The 25961-nt window shown below is 40.0% G+C and overlaps 2 protein-coding genes across 14 annotated transcripts in view; both read right to left on the bottom strand.

Moving 5' to 3' along the window:
• Positions 1-4413: 4413 nt before the first annotated feature.
• Positions 4414-19123, bottom strand: NEK3 (NIMA related kinase 3). The gene is given in 8 exon segments (XM_077869689.1): positions 4414-8632; positions 9022-9279; positions 9660-9679; positions 12553-12606; positions 15282-15368; positions 15462-15600; positions 16737-16934; positions 18764-19123. Coding segments are annotated over 7 exon segments (807 nt in total). The 5' UTR covers positions 16879-16934; positions 18764-19123; the 3' UTR covers positions 4414-8525.
• A 3782-nt stretch (positions 19124-22905) lies between these two features.
• The window catches only part of CKAP2 (cytoskeleton associated protein 2), a 59579-nt gene continuing 56523 nt past the window's right edge, over positions 22906-25961 (bottom strand). For 11 of the 13 annotated variants that reach the window (XM_077867899.1, XM_077867898.1, XM_077867903.1 and 8 more), the window contains 3 exons: positions 25784-25810; positions 24531-24780; positions 22906-23854 (listed from right to left, as the gene is read on the bottom strand). In XM_077867899.1, the coding sequence (XP_077724025.1) occupies positions 23599-23854; positions 24531-24780; positions 25784-25810 (533 nt within the window). In that variant the 3' untranslated portion in view covers positions 22906-23598. The remainder of the gene's footprint in view (positions 23855-24530; positions 24781-25783; positions 25811-25961) is intronic. The other 2 variants (XM_077867897.1, XM_077867894.1) reach the window with 1 other exon arrangement.

Raw genomic sequence — 25961 nt, forward strand, 5'->3', positions numbered from 1 at the left:
GCTCAGTATGAGCCAGGTATTATTCTAGATTATTTATATAGACTCCTGAAAATTTCACTATAGCACTTATCCAGTAGGTAAAATTGTGACCCTCATGTTATAGGTGAGGGCATTGAAGCACTGAGAAGTTAAATAACTTGCTCAAGGTGCACAGCTGTTACATATCTGAGCACAGTATGGAATCCATGCATCAATCAGACATGAGTTCTTAACTATACTATCTTTCAGTGTAGCCCAAAACCAGAACCCCAAATTAATTCATTTTGTGAAATCCTTGCTTTTAGAGAAAAAGGAAAATAACAAAGAAATCTTCTTAATGAATGCATTATACATTAAAAATGAGGATAATGTATTTTCAGTTTCTTCGAGGAAGTAAGCTTCAGTTGCCTACTGTGGTAGATGTCTTAACAATGGTTTATTTTTTGGATTCCTCCCCCATCTCATTTTTTCTTTATTTTGAAATATCACCCTTTTATTCCTTATATATTTCCTATATATCACAAACTGTTTTCCTTGGAATATACTTTTCAGAGTCTACTCCTGAAGAAACTCTGCTAAGACAATGATGTTTATAATAATTACCTTGGTTGCAAAATACTGTATATAAAAAAAAGCTTCAATCTGTTAACATATTAAGAAGAAAGTGTTGCAGCACATTGGGGAATATCTTTTACAATCCTTGATTATAAAGTCACCTCGGCGCCCTGCTCTGGGCCTCTGGCACTCTGCCCAAGTTTACTGTTTTAATTCCACTTTAACCAATAAGACAAAACAACAACTTTAATACAAATAAGTACCTACCCAGACCTACTCTTCATGTAATAGATTCTTTCCAGTAAAAAGGAACATGAATCTTTCTCTCAGACACCAAATGAATGAGCAATGAGAAAATGGCCTTTTATTATACACCAAGGGTTGAAGTGACTACCACTAGAAAACAATTTATTGGGGTCTCTTGAACTCCTCATGCATGGATCATGAGGCCTTGAGTGAGATTTGTCTTCAGGCAAAATTTTTCCTATTTGGGATACTTCGGCCTCTGAGGACAAAGTAACGGGAACACAACAGTTGTTTTTAATTTTGTAAAAATCCTAATGGAATTCATACTTTTGCCTCCCAAAATCATTGTCCAGGATAACCCAAGGGTTAAACATACAGTTGGAATCTTACTATCTCATACTTGTCTAAAGCTCTGACCAGAAGTTAGTTTTTATCTTTAATAAAAAGAGATTAGTTACTTAATAAAAGCAGTTTTATAAGTTAACATCTTAAAAACTTGGAGTTAGGGATGGAGGAGGAGTAGGAGTGAATGGGTCCTTGGTGAAAAGTTTGTATCACTAAATACACAGCACAGGGCACACAGAAAGCCACCTGTTCATGTGAGTGAAGCCAAAAGTAATATACCAAGGAAAAATAATTCAAACTCTAGTTATTGTGTGATGTGCTCCAAAATGCCAGTTGTGATCAGGAAAAGGAATCTTGGAGTCACCTAAAACATATGGATTCAGTCCTACAGACTTAAGCTGAATGCTTGTTAGATTAGGTACTGCTTTAGTTAGACCAGAAAACTACTGGGCCCCTGCAGGAATAAAGAAGCATGAGGGCATGTTGGATACAAGCCCAGTGCATCTGGTTTTGGAAGAGATTCATTTGGGCTGCATGCCTCAAGAAAAACCTTGCAAACCTGAAGGACGCTGGATCTACCTGACACTTGTAGTTTTACTGCCATGCACTGTAACCTGATAGTATGCAATGAATTTAAAAATGTTTTCTTTTTTTCTGATTTCAAAAGCAATTCTTCTGTTAGAAAGATTAAATAATAGTGAAAGGGAATATAAGGGAAGGGAGAAGAAATGTGTTGGAAATATCAGAAAGGGAGACAGAACGTAAAGACTGCTAACTCTGGGAAACGAACTAGGGGTGGTAGAAGGGGAGGAGGGCGGGGGGTGGGAGTGAATGGGTGACGGGCACTGGGGGTTATTCTGTATGTTGGTAAATTGAACACCAATAAAAAATAAATTTAAAAAAATAAAATTAAATTTAAAAAAAAGATTAAAATAAAAACCAAACTCCTATAAAGAAGAAACTAGGGGGATCCCTGGATGACTTGGTGGTTTAGTGCCTGCCTTCAGCCCAGGGAGTGATCCTGGAGTCCCGGATGCAATCCCACATCAGGCTCCCTGCATGGAGCCTGCTTCTCTCTCTGCCTATGTCTTTGCCTCTCTCTCTGTGTCTCTCATGAATAAATTAAATAAAATCTTAAAAAAAAAAAAAGAAGAAACTAGTGCTTCCATCAGTGTGTCTTAGAAAAAAAGTCATTTATAATGTTACCACTGTTTCATTTCAGTTGATCTCAGTCCATTGTTCTCCCCATAATATATTATTATTATTAAAAAATACTTAAATTCAATTTACCAACAATCTATTATTTTTGTTTTTATGTATTTGTAATCACGGTGTACATGTAGCTTTGTATTTTAATTTTTATTTCACATTAAATGCATTTTTCCACGTTATGGCATAGTCTTCATGCCTGCAGGGTGTTTCATGCAGTAGATAATTTTTTTCTATTGTTAGATGTTTATTTTCTGTTAATGTTGTAATGAAGAGTTTTATGATTTATTTGAATATTTTAGATCATTTCCTTAAGTTATAGTTCCTCCAGAATATGGAGTATAGGCTATATTTATTGTTCACTGTTGCATTCTGAGTGCCAATCTCAATGTCTGGCATTGGTATGTACTTCATAAATTTTTGTTAGATAAATGGTGAATGAAGAGGAAATATTGGATTAAATGGCATGAAGAAATTTTTATTGTCACTCTTTGAACTGGATAGATACTTTTGCAAGTGTTACTTCATTTAATTCGAAGAAAGGCTCAGTGATGTAGCTGAAGAATCAGAGGTTGAGGGACTGAGTTACAGTCCATATCGGTAGTGTGGAGCAAGTATTCAGACTTTGGTCCTTTAATGTTAACCTCAGTGTCTCTTCATTTTGCCACATTGTCCCTCTTCTAAATGTTCTCATTAAGAAAATCAAGAACACTAAGCCTGGAGGCTTCACCTGTTGCTAGTCAACAGTTAGCAGAAGGTCTAGCTGGTTGGCTTGAGTACAGTTTGCCAAAATGTGGACGGTGTACCACTCCCATAGAACATACCTGCAGGGCTTATTAAACTAGCAGATATTTATACCTTTCCCAACACCTAAAGAATCAGAATTTCCAAGGGATAGGGAGGTTCCTGTGCAGTTGGAATCTGCATCTTTATCAAGCAGCCTGTTGTGTGTCATGGTCCCCCAAATGGTTGAAATCTTAATTCCTGGTACCTGTGAATGTGACCTTACTTGAAAATAAGACTTCTGCAGATGTAATCCAGTGAAGGTAGATGAGGTCTTATTAGTTTATGGTAGAACTTAATCCAATTATAGGCATCCTTGTATGATAAGGGAACTTTGGATACAGAGGAGACACAGGGGAAAATACTATGTTGAGACACAGAAGACAGAGGGACAAGCACCTCTGAACACAGAGGTAGAGATTGGAGTGATGCATCTATAAGCCAAAGAATTAAAAGCCAAGCATTACTGGCACCTCCAGAACCTGGGAAGAGGCAAGGAAAGATTTTCCTCTAGAACAGAGAAAACACGGCCCTTTCAACACCTTGATTGCAAACTTCTAACCTGCAGGACTGTAAAAGGATACATTTCTGCTTGAAGCAGCCTGGTTTGTGTTATTTTATTGCCAGCAGCCCCAGGAATCTAATACACATCCCTAGAAATATTTTGTGCCTGCTTAAGTTTGAGAGCCACTAGTTAGACTTGGTTTTAAGTCCTAAATTGATTATTAACGAAAAATAGCATTTTAAAAACTGAAGTGATCAAATGAAGGGCAAGACTGTGTTACCATCAATGAAAGTCAGGGTTAATAAACATGGTACATTTGGATTAATGAACAAAATTCTATTTTGGCACATCTGGAATTGTGGCTACATTTTGAAAAAGGGATAGACCAAATCTCAATGTGCATGTTTCACACCAGAAAAGAAGCATTCATATTTGAGATACTTAGATCTAAAGCTTTATGTCTTTAATATTGCTCACCAATATTGGGGCACCTAGGTGGCACATTGGTTAAGCATCTGACTCTGATTTCAGTTCAGCTCATGATCTCAGGGTCCTGAGATTGAGCTCCCTATCAGGCTCTGCTATCAGCGTAGAATCTGCTTGAGATTCTTTCCCTCATTCTCTGCCCTTCCCCCTGCTCACATTCTCTCTCTCTCCTCTCTCAAATAAATTAAAATAAATAAATAAATAAATAAATAAATCTTAAAAAAAAATTACTAGTCTTTTAAGGGCCCAAATACAGAGCTTCTATTTTTTTAAGTTTTTTTTAAAATTTATTCATGAATGAGAGACACACACACAGAGAGACAGGCAGAGAGACACAGGCAGAGGGAGAAGCAGGCTCCATGCAGGGAGCTGGATGTGGGACTCGATCCCAGGTCTCCAGGATCACACCCCAGGCTGAAGGCGGCGCTAAACCGCTGAGCCACCAGGGCTGCCCCAGAGCTTCTATTTTAATAAATTATTGATAGATCGATAAATGATAGATGATAGATAGATAGATTAGATAGATAGATAGATAGATAGATAGATAGATAGAGGCAGTTTTAAAGTTTTAAGTTCCAGTTAGTAAACATAGTGTAATATTGGTTTCAAGTGTAGAATTAATGATTCATCAGTTACATAGAATGCCCATCACCCATTTAGCCAACCCCCTGCCCACTTCCCCTCCATCAACCCTCTTTGTTATCTATACTTAAGAGTCTTTTATGATTTGCCTCCCTGTCTTTTTTTCCCCCTTGCCCTGTGTTTATCTGTTATAAATTAAACTTACCTAAGAATAGCTTTTCAGTAACTTTTCCAGAAAAACATTTTTAAGGTGTGGTAGGTGGTATCTAAAATGATTTCCAATGACTCCCAACTTCTGGCACTCAGATTTTGTATGATGCTCTCCCTTTGATGTGGTCTACACCTGCTGACTTGCTTTTAGCAAATACTATATGGTAAATGTGGCATACTACTTTAGGGATTAGGTTTGAAAAGACTGTGTCTCGGGACACCTGGGTGGCTCAGTGATTGAGCATCTGCCTTTGGCTTAGGTCGTGATCCTGGGGTCCTGGGATCAAGTCCTGCATCAGGCTCCCTATAGGGAGCCCGCTTCTTCCTCTATGTCTCTGCCTCTGTCTCTGTGTCTCTCATGAATAAAATCTTAAAAAAAAGAAAAAAGACCATTACACTCTCTGGCTCTTCTTGCTTGGTGTTTTGATGGAATAAGTTGCTATGTTGTAAGTATAGGCCATAAATATATATGGCTTCCTTCTTTCTATAGATCTCAAGTATAAATGCTTATGATGTTCCCTTAAGGGGATACCTGCTGCAAAGAAATGAGGGCAGCCAACAGCCAGCAAGGAACTGAGGCCGTCAGTCCAACAGCTTGCAAAATATTGAATCCTGTCAGCAGCCACATGAATGAATTTGGAAGAGTGTCCTTTTATGTTTGACCTTTGAGATGGCCATAGCCTAGCTAAAACCTTCGTTGTAGTCCTGTGAGATCCTAAGCCAGAGGATCCAGTTAAGCTTTCATGGATATCTGACCCAAGGAAACTGAGATAAGTATTTTATGCCACTAAATCTTTGTATAATTTCCTTTTTTAAAAAACAATTTTTATTTAAGAGAGCACTCACAAGGAGAAGGAGGGGCAGAGGAAGAAGCAGGCTCCCCAGTGAGCAGGAAGCCTGTCACAGTCACCCCATTTCCCCTCCCACCTCCTTCCACTACCCCTTGTTTGTTTCCCAGAGTTAGGAGCATCTCATGTTTTGTCACCCTCTCTGATTTTTCCCACTCATCTTCCCTCCTTTCCCCTATAATCCCTTCACTATTTCTTATATTCTCTGTATGAGTGAAACCATATGATGATTGTCCTTCTCCAGATGACTTACTTCACTCAGCATAATACCCTCTAGTTCCATCCACGTCGAAGCAAATGGTGGGTATTTGTCATTTCTGGTGGTTGAGTAATATTCCATTGTATATATAGACCACATCTTCTTTATCCATTCATTTGTTGACGGACACCGAGGCTCCTTCCACAGTTGGGCTATTGTGGACATTGCTGCTGTGAAAACTGGGGTGCAGGTGTTCTGGCGTTTCACTGCATCTGTGTCTTTGGGGTAAATCCCCAGTACTGCAATTGCAATTTTTAACTCTTTGAGGAACCTCCACACAGTTTTCCAGAGTGGCTGCACCAGTTCACATTCCCACCAACAGTGCAAGAGGGTCCTCCTTTCTCCACATCCTCTCCAACATTTTTTGTTTCCTGTCTTGTTAATTTTCCCCATTCTCACTGGTGTGAGTTGGTATCTCATTGTGGTTTTGATTTCTATTTCCCTGATGGCAAGTGATGTGGAGCATTTTCTCATATGCTTGTTGGCCATGTCTATGTCTTCCTCTCTGAAATTTCGGTTCATGTCTTTTGCCCATTTCATGATTGGCTTGTTTGTTTCTTGGGTGTTGAGTTTAATATGTTCTTTACAGATCTTGGATACCAGACCTTTATCTGATACGTCATTTGCAAATATATTCTCCCATTCTGCAGGCTGTCTTTTAGTTTTGCCAAAAGACGAAAAACTGGGCCCGGTCCCCAGTCTTCCAAAAATCTCACAGCACTGGATGGTACCCAGTAGACAGGCATTTCATAAACGTAATTTTAAAGCTCTTACTGTTGTGGTTGCCTCATTTTCCAAAGCTATCTTGATTCTGCTGGAGTCTGCTTAAAAAGAGAAGGTAGGAAGAAGAAGGATGCAAAGGCTCACATTATTACGTTCCTCATGTGATCTGCATAAAGCTTGAAAGACAAGTAAGGTTTTTAAAGTCAGAGAGCCAAAGCATTAGCCTGAATAGTGATAGCAAGCTTTAATCATCTGGTAATTTAAACAGAGGTTATTTCTGCTGTGTTATTCCTAATGTTAACATCTGAAAAGGTAAGACACTGCGATTCACTCTTCCTGACAGCTGTCACAGCCCGTGGGACAGGGGTCCCTCACAAGAAAGGAGCTGCTTATTCCCTCACTAGGCGCCAGCAGCGGCAGTCAGGGAGAACTCAGGCACCAGGTCCCTCTTCTAAGGGTGGCTGATTTTCCCTGGCAGAGCCCAGCCATCCATGTTCATTCATTCAACACTTTAAAAACTTGTTACTGAACGTCTATGATGAAGATACAACAGTGAGTAAATTAGATGTAGCCCCTGCCCTCACACAGCGTTCACTGTTCCGGTGGCACTGTCTCCTGACCAGGTGGAGATGCTACCTGACTCATGGTCTGACATGGTGGCACTTCTCCACTGGTTTATTCCTCTTTTTAGAAATGGTAAAACTATACTCAGCTACACCATTTTGAAACTTTTCTCAGACTTTTTGTTGTTGTTGTTATTGCCAAGCATTTTAAAACTAATTTCGCAGTACCCTGGCATATAGACAAAAGCTACAAAATGGTACCTAAGGTAAAATTAACACGAAAGCAAACTGTTGAAACAAAGGTAATGGCTACCCTCTGAGGAATGGAGAAAAGGCTGAATTATAAGACCGAAGGGTTTGCGTTACTAAGAAGGATATACATTCCTACAAAAACAACATTTAAAATTTAACTTCCAGAAAACGGTACAGTTTTTGAGTATCTCTTGTGGAGTATGTGACACTAAGATAATGGGCACCAAACAACAGAGGTTTGCAACATGTCCCTGCAGTGAGTGGATGATCTATTTCTATTTGTCTTCTCTCTTATTCTGCTTGTATCTACCATCTTCAGTGGATCTCTTCAGATGGAAAGTCTGAGTCACTGATGACAAAGGAAAAGGAACAAACTTATGGGCGCCTGGCTGGCTCAGTCGGTAGAGTATACAACAAAAATCTTGCTCTGAGGGTCGTAAGTTCGTGCCCCATGTTGGGCATCGAGTTTACTTAAAAAAAAAAAAAAAAAAAAAGGAACAAAAATAGCTTTGAAAAAATTAAAAGATGACAACTTCCAAAGAGACAATAAATTACATTTGAAATTTGTTCAGGATTGACTAAATATATAAGGAAGTTTTGTGTAGCTATTACGTGGACAGTTTCAACTCTTGAAAAGGCTCTACTTTTTAAACTTTTGTTTACCAGATGGTTCTATGGGCACATGGGGATAATTCCTTAGAAGATTAACATTGCATTTTTGTGGTTAGATTCCTAGGCCAGGACACAGAAGCTTTCTACCTGACCAAAGGGAACATGGTACCAATAATGAAACAGAGGACAATCATTAAAATCTCCAAAGTAGGCTTTTTGATCTGTGGAAAACAAAATGTATAAGAATCAGTGCAGAATTACATCTGAAATATGCAATAAGAAAATTTTAATCTCAAGAGATCTCTGAAATTCTAGTAACTTGAAAATTATAGTTTTCTTTTTGGCTAAACTACATTTTAAAAGAAAATTTAACAAAAAGTAAGCTTTCTAAAATTCTTATCTTTTTTTCTTGGTGTATTATGCTTAGAATTTTTGGTTTCTTCTAATACCTGCTCGCTATATTCTGTGATGATCTGAAAATTTAAAGTAGAGAATTTAAAGATGCTGAGTACAAGTTTCTTTAGACACTGCCATAATGTCATTTAGTCAACATTCTTCCCCACAATCCTATTTATAGTTGAAAAATAGAAGTGCCATTTAGAAAATACCTACAATTTAGACACATAAATAGACGTTACTACATGTCTAGAAAAAGATCAGAAAGGTTATGCCAACTCTCCCTGTCAGTATTCTTGGAGAACAGCATTGTGTAAGGGAGAGGAGGAGGAAAAATAAGGTTTTCTTTTTGTGTGTACTTTTCTGCAATATTTGAATTTTTACAAGCATGTACTTCATGTTGTGTTTAAAAGATAACAAACCATTTGACCATACTTGAAAACTGCTCACAGTTGATCTATCACATCTCTGGGGGTAAGCACTTGCGGATAAGCCAAGCCAAAGAGCCTCTAGAGAGAAGTGTCATAGCAGAAGGGCGATGTGAGGGATTTCCTTTAAACATCTGCTTGATTAGATGCTGGAGTTCACAGGAGTACTGAGATGGCAATGGGCTCATGGACCCCTGACATATTTTGAGAATAAGACTTTTCCAGCTATTTGCCTGAACTAAAAAGTAAAGCTGAATTGTAAGAGCAGAGACAAGGCAAGAGTTGAAGAAATGACCAGCTCAACTGAATTCTTATGAATTAATTTAATTTTCTAAGAATATCTGCTACCTGGTCATTTTTCTTCCCAGAGAAGTCCTTCAGGTACTATTTGAAATCTTAACAGTAGGTTCAGAAGGAAGGTAAATGTAAATAATGCAAAACTTCCCCATCTAGATAAAGTCTTAGCACCTGTAATCAATGTGTTTGCAGATACAAATTTTTCACATATTTTAAAAATCAAAGTAAAATACACATGTAGCTTTTTAAGAAGTCAATTGAACTAACAGGCTTTTCAACCATTTGCTTCATTCCTCCCCAGAAGCCCCTAGGCCTGCTCCCCCTGTGATATGCACTCCAGAATGTTCCAGCTTTAAACTTCTACTGCCAAATCCTTTTTACCTTTCTCGTCATCAAAGGAGCTATTAAAATTTGACAAGCAATAGAATGGGATACAAAATGACATGCCAGGATAACATTTAAAAAAATCTTCACTGAAAAAAAAAACTTCACTGTATAGTAAACATTGAAATTAACATTAGATGTTAGTTAGCCTTGGTAATACTTATGTAAGAACATGTTGGCATTCTGCCTTGGAAGTACACTACCCTACTAACAAAATACGCAAGTGAAGATATGAAAAAGGAAAAAAATCAACATATAACAAAGGAAAAATTCAGGTGAAAAATAAGATTGAATCTTGTCTCAGGTGTTTCAAACATTATATTAGGTTTCTACATTTCCTAAAGGTTTGAGTACTGCTTTTGCCTCAAAGTAGATGAGAGAACAGATTGTTTGCCAAATATCAGCGCACTATATGCCTTAATTCTTATTCCTGTTAGAAAAAAATAAGAACATGTATATAAAAGTTCACAAAAAAGACAAAATCAGGGGAATAAAGAATATAATCATAAATAAGTTACTGAATTTTAAAAATAATCTTATCTGTATATGACAGTGGTTCTCCACTTGGACTGTACATTAGAATCAGCTGTTTTAAAGATTCAGTTATTTGAGAGACAGACCGAGAGCAGGCATGAGCAGGGAGAAAAGCAGACTCCAAGCTGAGCGCCGGGAGCCCTACACAAGGGCTTGATCTCATGATTCTTAGATCATGACCTAGTGCTAAAACCAAGAGTCAGGCGCTCAACCAACTGAGCCACCCAGGCACCCCTGGAATCGATTGTTTTAAAATACACTAGTGTCCAGGACACCCTCAGGGATTTCTTTTTTTAAAAAAATATTTTATTTATTCGAGAGAGAGAGGCAGAGACACAGGCAGACAGAGAAGCAGGCTCCGTGCCAGGAGCCCGATGCAGGACTCGATCCCAGGACTCCAGGATCACGCCCTGGGCCAAAGGCAGGCACTAAACTGCTGAGCCACCCAGGGATCCCAGGGATCTCAATTCAATTACTGTGACATGGGCCCTGGCATTGCCATTTTGTAGTCTCCCAAGTTGTTCTATTGATACAGCTGGCATTATAAACCATGCACATTCAAGGAAGATAGCACATGGCTTCAGTTAAGTGTCTTTCACCTGGTGGTGGTGAAGGTTTTTTTCTCCATCACCCATTCTCCTACCTCTCAAGCACATCTGTAAAGACGCTTGCTGGGGGTGTGTGGGATAGGCGAAACAGGTGGAGTGGATTAAGAGGCACAGACTTCCAAGTATAAAATAAATAAGTCTCGAGGATGAAAAGTACAGTCCGATAGTCAATATCAGAATAACATCGTATGTGATAGATGGTAACTATGGTTACAGTGAGCATTCTGTAATGTACAAAAGTTTTGAATCACTATATCATGCACCTGAAACTAACATAATACTCTAGGTCAACCATATTTCAATTAAAATTTAAAAATGAAAAAATGCTTGATTAGAGCCAAATTTTAATCTGTGCCCAAAGGACAGAAATTATTTCTATGCAAAGCTACAAATAAGGATGAGTAGTATGTTCTGTGTAATAAATAACTGCTAAATAAACAGGCAAGTTATTTAACCTCTTTTTTGCTAAATTATTTCTGAAAATATCTTGAAAAAATAAATGTTAAGATAATTTTTTCCACAACAGCCCAAAGGTGAAAATAATCCAAATGTCCAACAACAGATGAATGGATAAACAAAACAAGGTATAGGGAAGCCCCGGTGGCTCAGCGGTTTAGCGCCGCCTCAGCCCAGGGCATGATGCCAGGTCAGGCTCTCTGCATGGAGCCTGCTTCTCCCTCTGCCTGTGTCTCTGCCTCTCTCTCTCTCTCTCTCTGTGTCTCTCATGAATAAATAAATAAAATCTTTTTAAAAAATTAAAAAAAAACAAGGTATAAACACAGAATGGAATAATTATCCTATCAAAGAAAGGAATGAAATTCTGACACATGCTACAACATGGATAAATCTTAAAAAAATTATGCCACATGAAATAAGCCAGACACAAAGGGAAAAGTACTCTGTAATTCCAATTATATGAAATATCTAGAATATGCATATTCACAGAGACAGAAAGTGGATTAGAAGTTACTAGGGGCTGGAGGGGAAGGATGTGGATTGGAAGCTATTGTTTAAATTTTAGGACAGTGGAAAAGCTTTGCAAATAGGGACTAGTGATGATTATACAATATTGCAAAGTAATGCCCCTCAAAATGGTTAAAATGGGGAATTTAATGTTATATATATATATTACCAACATAAAAAAACTGAGAATAGTGAAAAAAAGAAGGAAGGGAGGAAAGGAAAGGTAGGCAAGCTAAATATAAAACCACAGAAACTAAATAATAGATATATTTCCCTTAGTATATGCTACAAAAGGGGCTGAAGGCAAAAGTGACACCCATGGAAACAGGCATGCATTCATCTCTTAGAAGGTGGAGGAGGCTCAGTAACAGATCCTGAGACTGAAAACGAAGCAAGCTACTCCATACCATTTACTCAGACTTTTATGGAGGGTAATTACCGACAGGGTGGATGAGTGGGGGGGGGGCGGGGGCGGGGGGCAAAGCCGGCAGAGGAATCCAGGGCACTACATGGCTATTTTCGGCCCTAGTCTCCACCCCTTCTCTGAAACTATCTAGACCTTAACTCCCAGCTTTTCTGGAGGCAGGGGCACGGTGGGGAGGTCACAAGGTAGTTATCTGTGAGCCAGAGGGAAGAACAAGATGGAAGGCCAGAGACGGAGTCAATGCTCTGCACTCCTACATCATCCCAGGGAAGCAAACTGCCAAGTGGAATCTGGCACATTACTAAGGACTTTGCCAGATATGACAAGGAGCTGCCTTTTCCATTTTGCACACCATACTTACTGGATGCTTAAGGGTACAAGTTCATACAGAATGCATCCCAAGGATCAGATGTCACTGGAAGCATAAAGAAGCAATGGAATGACAAATGGGTTATGAGTGATTACATGAAATATAAAAAAAATCAAAAATGAAAAATTACCTTTAATAAGAATAAATAGCACAAGTAATTTCTAGTTACTAACATAAAATAAATGGTAAGTGTGGTCTAATACGTAGATACTTACTAACAGTAATGGTCACAGTAAAACTCTCTGCTCTCCAGCCTCTATCTCTCCATATCAGGGTGATTCGGGTATCATTTCAGTAGCATTTGGTACAGGACTGAATATTTGCGGGCTCAGACTGGCAGAGCTGGAAGGACTGTAGAAGTCATGCAGTGCAGTGTGCACCGAGGTCATCCATGCACAACCCCAGGCTGTTGATCACACTTCCTGATAAACAGGTCTCTACCCCAGGCACAGCCTGTGCCCCTGTTGGATGGCTCTACGGGATAGTGATCTTCCTTATCATAAGCCAAGATGTGTCTTCTGGAAACCCTTGCCATGCCCTGAGTTACCTGTACATTCCCAAACACAGAGAAAAAAAACTACTCATACTTCCACAAAATAGTTCTTCAAAAATCGTAAGAAGATTCTATGGTTTGCCCCATACACCTACCTTCCTCCATACTAAGCATTCTCATTTCCTCACAACCAGCTGTCATGCCCCAGACTTTTAGTATGTGACAATCTCTCCATTTTAATTAATGGCTTTAATCAACTGTTAAAACCAACTTTTGATTTTTTAAAATTTCAAAGCTAGAGAAAAGTCAGTGTCCATGTGCTCTTAGAGTCCCCTATTGTTAACATTTGCCACATCTGTGAGCTGTTGCCCTCTTCCATATATATATCTGAACCTCTTTAAATAAAGACTGCAGACCCCCAAGACCTTACTCCTAAATGCGTCAGGATGATCTCCTAAGAGCAAGGATATTCTTCCTCATAAACCTAATACCATTGTCACATCCAAGAAAGTTAAACTTAATCCAATATTATTGAATATCTGTCCAAACTCAAATTCCCCCTATCGTCCCAGTAAGTTCCTTTATTGGGACAGCTACTCTGTCCCCAATTCACTCCAATTTTATTTTATTTTTTTATTCAAATTCAGTATTAGTTTCAGAAGTATAGGTCAGTGATTCATTAGTCTTATATAACACCCTGTGCTCATTACATCACCTGCCCTCCATCACCCAGTTACCCCGTCCCACCCACGACCCACGATTCCAGCCCCAATTCACTCAATTTTACTATTAAAAGAACCAATTCAGTAGGGATTATCATACCCTTTTCAGAAACCAACCACGCAGAGGGTAAGATAAGCGAGCCTTTAGGTGTTTCTACTTTTAAGAATTCATGCCAAGAATGTGTTACAAAATAATGACCTATTTATGCACAACAGGTATGTTAATCACAACACTGTTTATGATACTGAAAATTGGAAATATATCATTAGAGGAACAATATTTTTTTTTGCAAGGATGTCTTATTTATTTTATTTATTTTTTCTTTTTTTAATAATAAATTTATTTTTATTGGTGTTCAATTTGCCAACATACAGAATAACACCCAGTGCTCATCTCGTCAAGTGCCCACCTCAGTGCCCGCCACCCAGTCACCCCCACCCCCCGCCCTCCTCCCCTTCCACCACCCCTAGTTCATTTCCCAGAGTTAGGAGTCTTCCATGTTCTGTCTCCCTTTCTGATATTTCCCACTTATTTTTTCTAGAGGAACATATTTTTGAAGAGTTTAAATATGTGGTGGTAAAAAAAAAAAAACAACAATACCAGTTGTACGTAGAATACATAAACTGGGTTTAGGGGGGAAAGCAAATGGATGGAGAAAACACCAAAATGTCATTAATATCAGTGAAAAAGTAGGTGGTTGCCATATCCCTTCATGTATACCTCTATATTTCCAATACATCCCCTGCTCACCCACTGTATTAATGGGCACATTATTACGTATATTCAGAAAAATATTGTTTTAACTCATAAGGCCTTCGTACAGTCTTCTTATAATTAATTAATCTAGTAGTCAAGTACTGGTTAGCCAGTCCTGTAAATATTAACTCACTGACATAATCCAGTGGTTTCCAAATTTTGCTGCACATTGGAATCACTTGGTGATCCTGGAATATTACTGATGCTTCCTTCCCTGCACCCCAGACATTCCGATCATTCTGATACAACTGGTAGGGTTGCAACCTATGCTTTGGGTTTTTTTTTTTTTTTTAAGATTTTATTTATTCATTCATGAGAGACACACACATAGAGGCAGAGACACAGGCAGAGGGAGAAGCAGGCTCCATGCAGAGAGCCTGACGTGGGACTGGATCCCCAGTCCCCAAGATCACTCCCCAGGCTGAAGGCGGCACCAAACCATGGAGACACCTGGGCTGTGCATGCTTTAGGATTTTTAAAAGTGAGAGAAGCAGAATGTGTGAATCAGTCATGTCATTCATATCATACTGTCCCTAGAAATGACTAGCCTTTCCTTCAGCTTTTACATTTAGCTCCTTTCAGCTCTGATTAAAACAGTTGGAAAACTATGACTTTCATCTAGAAGCCTGGGCATTTAGATTCTCTTTCAAATATAGTTTTCAAAAACCATACTTCACCTGAAGGCTACACTGCCTGTCACCAAGCAGTCATGCTTGGTACTCATTATAACAAGTAAGTCGTTACTTACCTTTTATTATTATAAGGCATGTTTTCCCAAATTTCTGGGGGCACGTAATAAGGTGTTCCCACGTATGTACAAGCAAACACCATAGGACTAAAACCATAAAAAGGCAAAACATGATTACAGAGCATTCCTGAATAATGGACGTTTTGATGGCTGTCACTACTACAGAATAGATGTACATACTTGGACAGAAGACAGGCAGATCCAAAATCTCCCAGTTTTACTTTTCCATTTTGGGTGAGGAAGATATTCTGCATTAAAAAAGAGGAGCTCAGATTATGTCTAGCATCATTCACACCGAAGGCAGAGATCTCCAGAGAAGCTGTCTCTCAATGCCTGCTGATGAGGGAGATTTAAGGATAGAGATGCTGACAGCTGAGTCCCAGAGTGGAACATAAAAGAACAAGATACCCTCTTGACAGCTACATATTCCCCTGCTTGGGAATTCAGGATTACAGCTTAGAAATCAAACAAGTGAGCTTAAGACTGTATCAGCAGACCCTAATGGACGGCCTGGGCCCCTGGGTCAGGGACTCCATGTGGCAGGTTCAGGTACAGTCTTAGCACTCACTCAGAGAGGCTGGGACATAGTAACATACATGAGTAAAGAGATTTAATAGTCTTTCTCAGGTAGTACCTTACCTGACTTGTATAAATATTATGTTAACAAATGTTTCTAGGCTAAATAAAAATGTCCCAAAAGAAAACAAAATAACACAGAAAAAAAGAGTGGAATAGTTTTTGTTTCTGTTTTTGCTTATTTAGGCCCCAAAAGGTATTCCACTTACTTTGGACTTGCAAATTCACAGGCCCACCTGGACCTACTCAACCAGAAACTTGGAGGTGGGGCCCAGCAATCTGTGTTTTAACCTCCAGATGACTTTGAAGCACACTTGAGAATCAGTAAAAGAGGTCAAGAACACAGTGGAGAAATAAATACTTAGAATTCTGAGAATCTCATTAAAATGTATTTTTAAAAAATTGATAAGACATTATTAAGCAGCCTCCATGGCACAGATTCTTTCCTGTGACAACTCTGATAAACAAGGATAAGGCAGTACCTTCCTCATCTTCCAGGGAAATAAAACCCAGAGCTGATCCACAGAATAGCTTCCCTGATAACAAAAATTAGCATTTTAAGTTTTTGCTCTTCATTGTATTTTTATGCTCCATTTTCATTAATATGGCACCTAAGTTGCTTCTGCTGAGGCTTCCTACCCTCTTAGGTATGCAAAGTTGGAATTACAAATTGGTCATTGAGATAAAAGTAAACAGCAATTGCCACCTGGACTATTTTTCTCCCTTTTTATTAATTACAATATCCTAAAACCCATATAGAATATATCAAGACCTTATAAAGCTAATGAATAAACCTATTACATCTTTTGTTCAAAAGAACAATTCCATGTTAAATATCAAGAACTGATTTTCCTGAACCAGTGAGTGTACACTTTCAACATGAGCTAACTGCTTCAGCAGTAACCTTGGGAAGCCTTATTTCATTCATGGCAAACATGTGATCACTGTTTTCTTGTTGAACCAAAAGGGCTGTGCTGACGGAGCCCTCTCCGATCACTCTCAGGACCATGTAGCCATCCATGCTGGGGCACCACGCAGCCCGGCTCCACGGACACAGTCACTAGGATCTCTCCCAAACTGTGTTCAAAATCAGAAACGTTGAGAATTAAATTTAGTTTCAAAAGGCAGAATTAAGTCAAAGTAGCTCTAATCACCACAATAGGACAATGGCAATTTATTCCTTTATTGCCTGAACACGTAGACCTTCAGGACCTACACAAGTTTTTATAATTCTGAAAAAAAAAAAATTTACTAACCGTACTGCATTTATCAAAATATCCGCATATAAGTGGCCCCGTGCAGTTCAAACCTGTGTTGTTCGAGGGTGGTTTGTATCTTTCAATGCCAGAGGCAGTTTTTCAGCACCGCACTTTGACCTCTCATGGTCCCTGCCATCACACATGCCCCAAACAGATGGGACCTCAGACCTCTATAAATGTAGGGGGATGAGCCTTACAGAAAGTTGTGCTAGCATATGGCAGAACTATCCACAGGAGTTAGGAAAATGATATTTAACTGAAGCCTGAAGGATGAATGGAATTTGGCTAGGCAACAAGCAGCAGGCAAGAGTGATGTAAGCTGAGGGGCTGGCATATCTAAGAGCAAGAGACTGTGTTCGGTTCAGGGAATTGAAAGAGGACTGTAACAGACTGGTGAGACAGACAGGGTCTTATCTGAAGGCCACTGTAAGTCAAGTTCAGGTTGTTGGATTTTATCCTTGGGGTAATTAATGTGCTGCCTCTGAAGACAAGAGCATATTAGAAAAATCACTCACTCTGGCTGCAGAGCAAATGGACTGCACACTTGACGGGGCAGGAGGGCCAGACTCCTGAAGCAACAGAAAAGGCAGGAAAATGATGAGGAGTGGAATGGGTGGTGGTAATGGGGATGAAGAAAATGAGGAGAAAATATGTAGAAAGAATTGGTAGGATTTATGGGGGACAAGCAGAAAGAAAACGACAAGACAGACCTCCCAGGTTGCCAGTGTAAACTGAGTGAATGATGATACCATTCCTTGAGAGGAAGGAAAAGCACAATGGCTGTGCGTGTGTGTGTGTGTGTGTGTGTGTGTGTGTGTGTTTAATTTTCCTGGCAGTGGGAATGTGGCAGGGGTGGGGAATGGCCTCTGAAGGGAGGCATGTGTTCCTTTTGGGACATGTGGATTTGGAAGTGCCCAAGATTAATAAGAGATAAGCAGAGTCTTTGAACTTCAGTCTTCCTTCCTGTATTTCCTGGATGAAGCAGCTAGCTGGATTAGTTCATAGGTAAAGGAGACTGAATAAAAGTTCCTAACACTTTGCCGGGTACAGAGAAGGCCCTGGTGAAATGGCAGCTATTGGTATTATTAAAAACCTTAGCAACATTGCAGGAAAAACCCCACTGGAATGAATTAACTTAATTTTCAGAAAGCTTACTTGCGTGTGTTTTTTAATCACACCACAAAGAATTATGAGGCACAGAGAGCATGGCAGATAGAGCAAAAATCACAATCCAAAATACATACTACAGCAACCTGTAAAATGCCGTTTGTATTCATGTGTATGATAGAATCACATGGCATCTCTATAATTAATTTTTCCATATTAACCAAATTAGATGCATTGTGTTCAAAAACAATTCAAGAACAGTCAGGTCTTGAGGGACCTGGGTAGCTCAGTCGGTTAAGCATCTGCCTTACACTCAGGGCATGCATAACCCCGAGGTCCTGGGATGAAGCCCCCAACGGGGAGCCTGCTTCTGCCTCTGCCTCTGCCGCTGCCTGTGCCGCTGCCCCTACCTCCTGCTCATGCGCTCATTCCTGCTCTTTCTCTCAAATAAATAAATACAGTCTTAAAAAAAAAAAAAGTCAGGTCTTTCAGTATATGTAGGGATCTGAAAGAAAGTTATTTGCCACTGTTGTCACTTACCCTTGGTATTACCCGACTTAAGGAGGCCAAGTTTTCCCATGTTTCTATCCTTTTATTCTTCAGGGTCTTTAGTCCATGTAATGGGCAGGAATCAATAAGCAAGATCAACCACTGACTTTTCTTAGCTGAAAACCAATACTATTTGGCCCCGTTACTCAGTATGACACCCATAGGCTCAGTAAAAGATCTGCATGTGCTGAGTGTGACAGTCTGTTTGCAGGCCTCTCCCGATCAAAAGCCAGGGAAGTGGTTTGGAAATAGTCAGGAGTGGGAGCGGGGAGGGAAACCTCAGCGCGTGAGCTCGGAGGCGGCACCGGGTGCCCACGGCCCTGCTGCGGGAGCGCCCGCGCCGCCGCCAGGCCCCCGCCAGGCCCCCGCCAGGCCCCCGCTAGGCCCCCGCTGCCGGCACCTGCGCCCCGCCGGGCGCCCAGAGGGCCGGAGGCCGCGGCGGGGGTCCTGCGGCGCGGAGAGCGGGTCTCCCGGCGCCCCCACCGCGCGAGGGCGTCGCCCGCCCGCCGCCGCCAGCCCCGCTCCCGCCCGCAGAGGCCCGGCGCCAGGTCGAGGAGCCGCTCGCCGGCTTCCCGCGCCCCCGGAGTCGGCCGCAGCGGCCCCGGCGAGCGCGTTCCCGCCGGGCGGGCCGGCCGGTCGTCCCTCGGGTTGCCGGCGACGGAAGGTCCCCGGGTTGGGCGGGAGGCGCTGTAATCGGAGTAGCCGGGCCTACGAAGGACGCGTTTTAAAACCCTGACTCCTTGACTCCCTAGAACAATGCCAGTGATACTGAAGGGAAGTGTCTCCCCGCAACAAGAGTTTTGTCTCCAGTTTAAGCCAACAGCTCGTATAGCTAAGTTTCTCGGGCTCAGCACTCCCCTTATTAGCTGCGGGACCCCGGGCAAGTGTGGAGGGCGGAACAGTGAGGGCCCCCACCCCTATCCCCGCCCCAGAGATTGTCCACATCCTTCTCCCCGGAAATTGCGGAGGTTAGGTTCCAGGGCAAAGGGCTGTTAAGACTGCAGGTGGAATTAAGGTTGCCAATCAGCTAACTAAAATGTGGAGATGACTGGATTCTCCAGGTGGGCCCAGTGTGATGGATGGCAAGGGCCCCTCCAAGTGGATGAGGGTAGGGTGGTGGTCAGAGAGACATTTGAAGATGGAGGACCCTGCCACCAGCCAAGGAATGCAGGAGGCCTTAAAGAAGCTGGAAAAGAGGTCGCCTGTGTGGCTCAGTTAATTGTCTGCCTTCTATTCAGGACAGGGTCCTGGGAGATCCAGCTGGCATCAGGCTCCCTGCTCAGTAGGGAGTCGGCTTCTCCCTCTCCCCTCCCCCATCCTCTTTCTTTTGCTCTCTCATATAAATGACTTTTTAAAAAAGGGCTGGAAAAGGCCAGGAAACAAATTGCCCCCTTGAACTTCCAGAAGAAAGACAATTCTGCTTATACCTTTACTACAGTGAGATCCAATCCAGACTTCTGATTTGCAGAAGAGAGTACATTTGTGTTGTTTTCAGCCACTAAATTTATGATTATTACAGCAGCAAGTCTAAGAAACCTAGACAGAAACTTAGACAAGCAAGGTTCTAGTTCCTACCTTGTAGGAATACTGTGAAAGTCAAAATGGATATATATTAGAATATATATATATATTTAGAGCAACTTCTGGTTGAACCTATAAGTGGTGAACGTGTTCACCATAACACGGCAGAGTTATGTGATTAATCTGAGGTGTAGTGATTAGAGCAGGGCCTCTGGAGTATCATGTTCTTTCTGAATGGTCAACATTTGCAGTATCCGCACTGCTTGGTTTCAATTAAAGAAACAAACAAAAACTACTATACATGCCTATGCCTAGAATGCTGCTACGAGCTTGTTTCCATGAACTAATGCTCCTGCTGATTAGCCACAGGCACAAGACCCCAACCACTTTATATTCATGACAGCATTGGGGCAAAAGTCATAAAAACATTTTCTTTCCCACCCAATGTAGATAGTCATGAAAAGGACTTTGTATCCTCTCATGGTTCTAGAGCCCAGAAGTCCAAAACAAGGGTGTCAGCAGGATCCTTGCTGAAGACTCAGAGAGGGACAGGTTTTGGGCCTTTCCCTTTGGCTTGTAGAATGCTGTCACCTGTCTCCTCACATCTCTTCCCAGTCATATTGGATTAGGAACCAACCCTACACCTACCTGACTTCATCTTCTTCATCTTAGTAAATTGCATCTGCAATGATCCTATTTCCAAGTAAGGTCACATTCTGGAATACTGGGACTTAAAGACTCCAACTATCTTTTTTTTGGGGTGGGGGGGGAGGTGACACAATTCAACCTAATGATCAGCAAGCACAGACTAGTGAGTATGGAGGAAGAGAACAGATATGACCCCTGTTCTCTCCAGCCATTGCCAAGGTGTGGATCCCAGCCAGGGTAGCTTCTGAACTGGGTGATTGGAAGTGAATGTTACTATACATAACATGTACAAGGTACTAGGCAGTTTTAAGTGTCAACACATGTGAAGTGCTTAGAGTAGAACTAGATAAGTGTTACCTATCAACTCATTTTAATCTCCAGAGCAACTCTAAAGGTGCAATTATCTCTGAGGCACAAAGAAGCTATTTGCCTCTGATCCATGGCTAGTTAAGTGGTAGGACTGGAAATAGAACTCAGGAGGTAGGACTCAAGTCTGATTCCTAACCACTATCCAACAGTTAGATGTTGCCTGCAATGCTAAACAGTGTGAAAAGCTGATCAAGTTGAAAAGCTCCCATGTAGTCTTAATGTTACATTGATCTAGGTCAAACGTTAACTTAGAAAAAAATTTGTAGAACCATATATGAAGTATGGTGCCACTTATGACCAACGAAGCAAAACCTACAAAATCCACACATACCCATGTGTGTTTATATGTGTATAAGTCTATGTATAGGTTAAATAAACAAAAATTGGGGGTTACTGTACTAATATTAGTAACATTCAAGAAGGGTGGTGTGGTTGGAGTAGAGAAATCGTGCTTTACCTGTATTTGGATTTAACAAACATATATTTGGATACACAAGTGATGGGCTGTAGAAAACCCCAGGCAGGAGTCTCTGCTTTTGTCTTGGTAGTTACTTTATCATTCTGTTTATTAGTGACTTTTGCTCCCCAAACTTCATATGATCACCCAGTACCTCATTTTCAAATATTTCAGGTCTAACTAGAAAAGACTCAGTCTCGATTCCCAAATACCTATGAAGAAGACAGTCCAGATGGGGTGAGGTGCCTATTCTGGCCAATCAACCAGGGGAACAGCCAGATAATACGACAAAATGACAGAGGGGATTATTTCCACTTTACCCCTCAGAATCAACTAAGTAACTTCACCATGGTCACTTTTAAGGAAAGGTAGGAGCTGAGATTTTTTTTTTTTTTTTAAAGATTTATCTATTTATTCATGATAGAGAGAGGCAGAGACACAGGCAGAGGGAAGCAGGCTCCATACCGGGAGCCCGACCCAGGACTCGATCCCGGGACTCCAGGATCGCGCCCTGGGCCAAAGGCAGGCTCTAAACCGCTGAGCCACCCAGGGATCCCCGGAGCTGAGATTCTGAATGTAGATCTGTTGGGACTTCAAAGCTCACGCACCATATTATATGCTTGGGGATACTGAGCTTGGAACAAACCTAGGTCAGACACTGGATAATGGTTCTTAAGCAGCTGAAAAGGAGTGAGACCTATGTCTGTTTAAAGAGACAGACTTTCCCACAGTTGAGGGAGGAGAGGGAAAAGCTCTCTATGAAACTTGTCCAAGCAGAATGGTTTATCGCAAGTTCCTCTCATTGAGACATTTCAAGCTACTCTGTATGGCCAAATGAAGCACATGGTATGCTTCTTATGAGACAAAGTATAGGCCAGCTTGAAGTTTATTTTAAAATGGCACATTTTGCACCATTTATACAAAGCATGAAAAAAAAATTTAAGGTAAAAATTAAAAATTAAGATAAACCTTTAGATAGATAGATAAATATGTGCTTAATGGTATTTCCTTTTGAAAAATTTGGGTATTAAAAACCCCAAGTCAAATCCAACATAATGTATTTCAAAAGAAAGGTTCAAATTTATTCACTGTAGTTAAACTGCATTTCGTATTTGTTGAAATAAATGTCACTGAAACATCACTATACAGATCTATTTAATCAACATTAGGTACACAGTTTATAAAAGAATAAAAATCTTCTCGAGAGCATAAGACAATAGAACCAAAGACAGGTGCCATTATACAAATGGAATGAGTGAACAAAAGACTAGGATTTTCAAGCACATTTATATTACACAGTTTTGAAACTACTGACTCTTTGTAGAATTGATAGAAGATAGTTTGGAGACTTATAAGGCAATTTTACACATGATATTTATGTGTGGAGAGAAGACTTAATTGCACATAACTATCCTGTTTTAACGGACATGACTTAATAGTAGAGTCAGTATTCTGTTTAAAGGCTGGCATGTATATTCTAAATTTTAAGAACATGTCCAGATAAATATATAAATTTTACCTAGAATACCTTTTCTGATGATGCATATTTACTTATATTTAATAGCTAACAATTTAAGACTATTAAAAGTGAAGCCAACATTATGATCACTATGTTCCTTGAATATAAACAGGTTTGAAATACTTGACAAAATTTAACTTTCTTAGTAACTCCCTCTGCTGAGATTGACAAGGCAACTCCTGCTATAATGTGAACATCAGTAAAAGAGCTTACTGCCATGAATACTTAGGTACTTGGCCAACTTCTAAGAGACAAGTAGCCACAACAAGCAAAAACCCCAGAACAATAAAAGTCCCATTACTGATTGTTGCTTTATTTCTCTTGTGCTGTTCCAGTCTCTGAGTACATCGGGCATAGGGCTGTGTTAGGACGGCATACAAAAGCATCAGTTTCACCTCCCAACTCTGTTAACTGCTCCAGTGAAGACACACATGGATAATGGTCTTTTAACATATCTGGCAATTTAGAAGTTTTCTCTTGAATACGTTGAGAACGTCTAACTGGTGTTAGAAACTTTAGCTCTTTAAATGTAGAATCTGTATTGTCAAACTGTATCTTCTTTTTTATACTAAAAAAGATACAAAATCATTCCCATAGTTAAAAAACATTAACATTTTCACTTTATTCTCCTATATCATTTATCATACTATAACTTGTAAGTTGCAATCATGTGATTGCCTGTCTTAAAAAAAAAAAAAAAGAAAAAAGAACCAGTTAGGAACTGGTTTCTCTATTTGTCATTACAGTAGACTCTTGGATATCTGTACAATTGGCTAATTGCTCAATTCCAAGACCTACTATTACCAATAGCATACAGACATTAAAGTAAAATGATGCCAAAGTTTTCTTTTACAAAATGGCAATACTTAGGGAAAAAGCAAAGCAAATACAGTATTTTAAAAGGTGAAGTGTCCAGGGGTGCCTGGATGGCTCACTCAGTTAAGCATTTGACTCTTAATTTTGGCTCAGGTCATGATCTCAGGGTTGTGAGATCGAGCCTTAGAGGGCTCTGTGCTGGGTGTGGTGCCTGCTTAAGACTCTCTCTCTCTCTCTGCCTCTTGTCCCCAACTTGTACACTTTCTCTCTCTCAAAAGAAAAAAAGAAGAGGTGACGTGTCCCCGTGATATTGATTTGTTTAAAACCTTTTTATTAACAGTAGTTCTAATTGGAAGCTAAAGTTTAGGTACCGCATTTATTCTTCCTAAACATAAAAACAAATCACAACATACATTTTGAAAGTTTACCTTTGTAGGTATGGTGTAGTAGACACATTATATTTAATTAAGCAACTCCCTCCAGTTTCTGCACTGGGGGTTTTAACATCATTGGTTAGATATTTTGTTTTGTCATCTTGCTTTTTTTCATCATCTTGAAATACCACATTTCTAGGTTTCTTTTCCGTTTCTGGTTTTCCTGACTCTAGATTAACACCTATATCTTCACTGCTGACATCCTGGATGTATTCCTTGGTTGCACAAGCCTCAACATTTTCTCCTATAGAAATACATAAACAGATTAAGCTGTTGATCAAATTTAAAGAGCAAAATCAGAAGACATTAAAGTTATTCATAGTTGGTCAGGTTTTCAAAACAGAAGAACCAAACTGCCATCTCCTAACCATTACTTTTCCTAAGCCAATACTGCTGACAAATTATTAAATATTCACTACCACCTATAGGTTGGGATTATAGATACAGATATAAGAATGAAATCATCCCTGTTAAGTTCACATTCCATGGAAGAGACATGCTTGAAAGTAATTAAAATGAGAAAAATTCTATTTAGTTGACATAAGAACAAAGGGCTATGGAACCCATAAAATGTAACAGCTACCTTTGCTTGGGGGACAGCGAGAGGGCTAGAGAAAGCTTCACAAATCACATTTAGGCTGGCTCTTAAGAAACAAGTACTTGACAAGACCAAGGAAGACAATCTTGGTTATAAAGCTTAAAAGGAAATGGATCTATTAAGACAACATTAACAGGCCAGCATACTTTGAATATATAGTAAATAGCAAGGTGGGAATGTGGAAAGGAGATGATGAGTTCAGATAGGTAGAAAGTGCTGGATCGAATTATAATGAACTTTACATGCAAGAATTTTGATCTAAAAAAATCTTCACTGCAGAAATAGATACAATCAGATTTGATCTCTATAAAGGATGGTTTAGAATGGCAAAGAATGAAAAGGAATGATCTGTGATGAAAAGACAATAAAAGACAGTAAGGCTGTGGTTGTCTCTATGCAAGGTGGTAGAGAGGTAAGCAGTGAGAAGAAAGAGCCTGATTTGTAAGTTTTTTCTAACTTAGGGCTTAACAAATGAATGCATGTGCATTCGGAACAAGGGCATCTCTTCTAACATTTCTTGCTTAGGTCTCTTCAATGGCAGAGGATTTTCTTTTTTTTCCTTTTCTTTTTTTGGGAGAAGAGATGATGGTATGGAGAAGCAATGAGGGAAGGACAGTGAGTTCAAAATAAAACATGCTAGGTGAAATACCTGAGACATCTTGAGAAATCCAGCAAGCTGAAAAGACATTTATATCTGACTATTAGAGATTTTCACCAAGAGATGTTTCAGTTATAGGATATATGTGAATCTAGAAAAATTTTACATTTCATATACCTGACAGCTAAGTGACCTTCTTCCCTCTATCTACTATCCCTAGCAAAGAGAA

The sequence above is a fragment of the Canis aureus genome, chromosome 24 (assembly GCF_053574225.1).
Source record: "Canis aureus isolate CA01 chromosome 24, VMU_Caureus_v.1.0, whole genome shotgun sequence".
Lineage (NCBI taxonomy): Eukaryota > Metazoa > Chordata > Mammalia > Carnivora > Canidae > Canis > Canis aureus.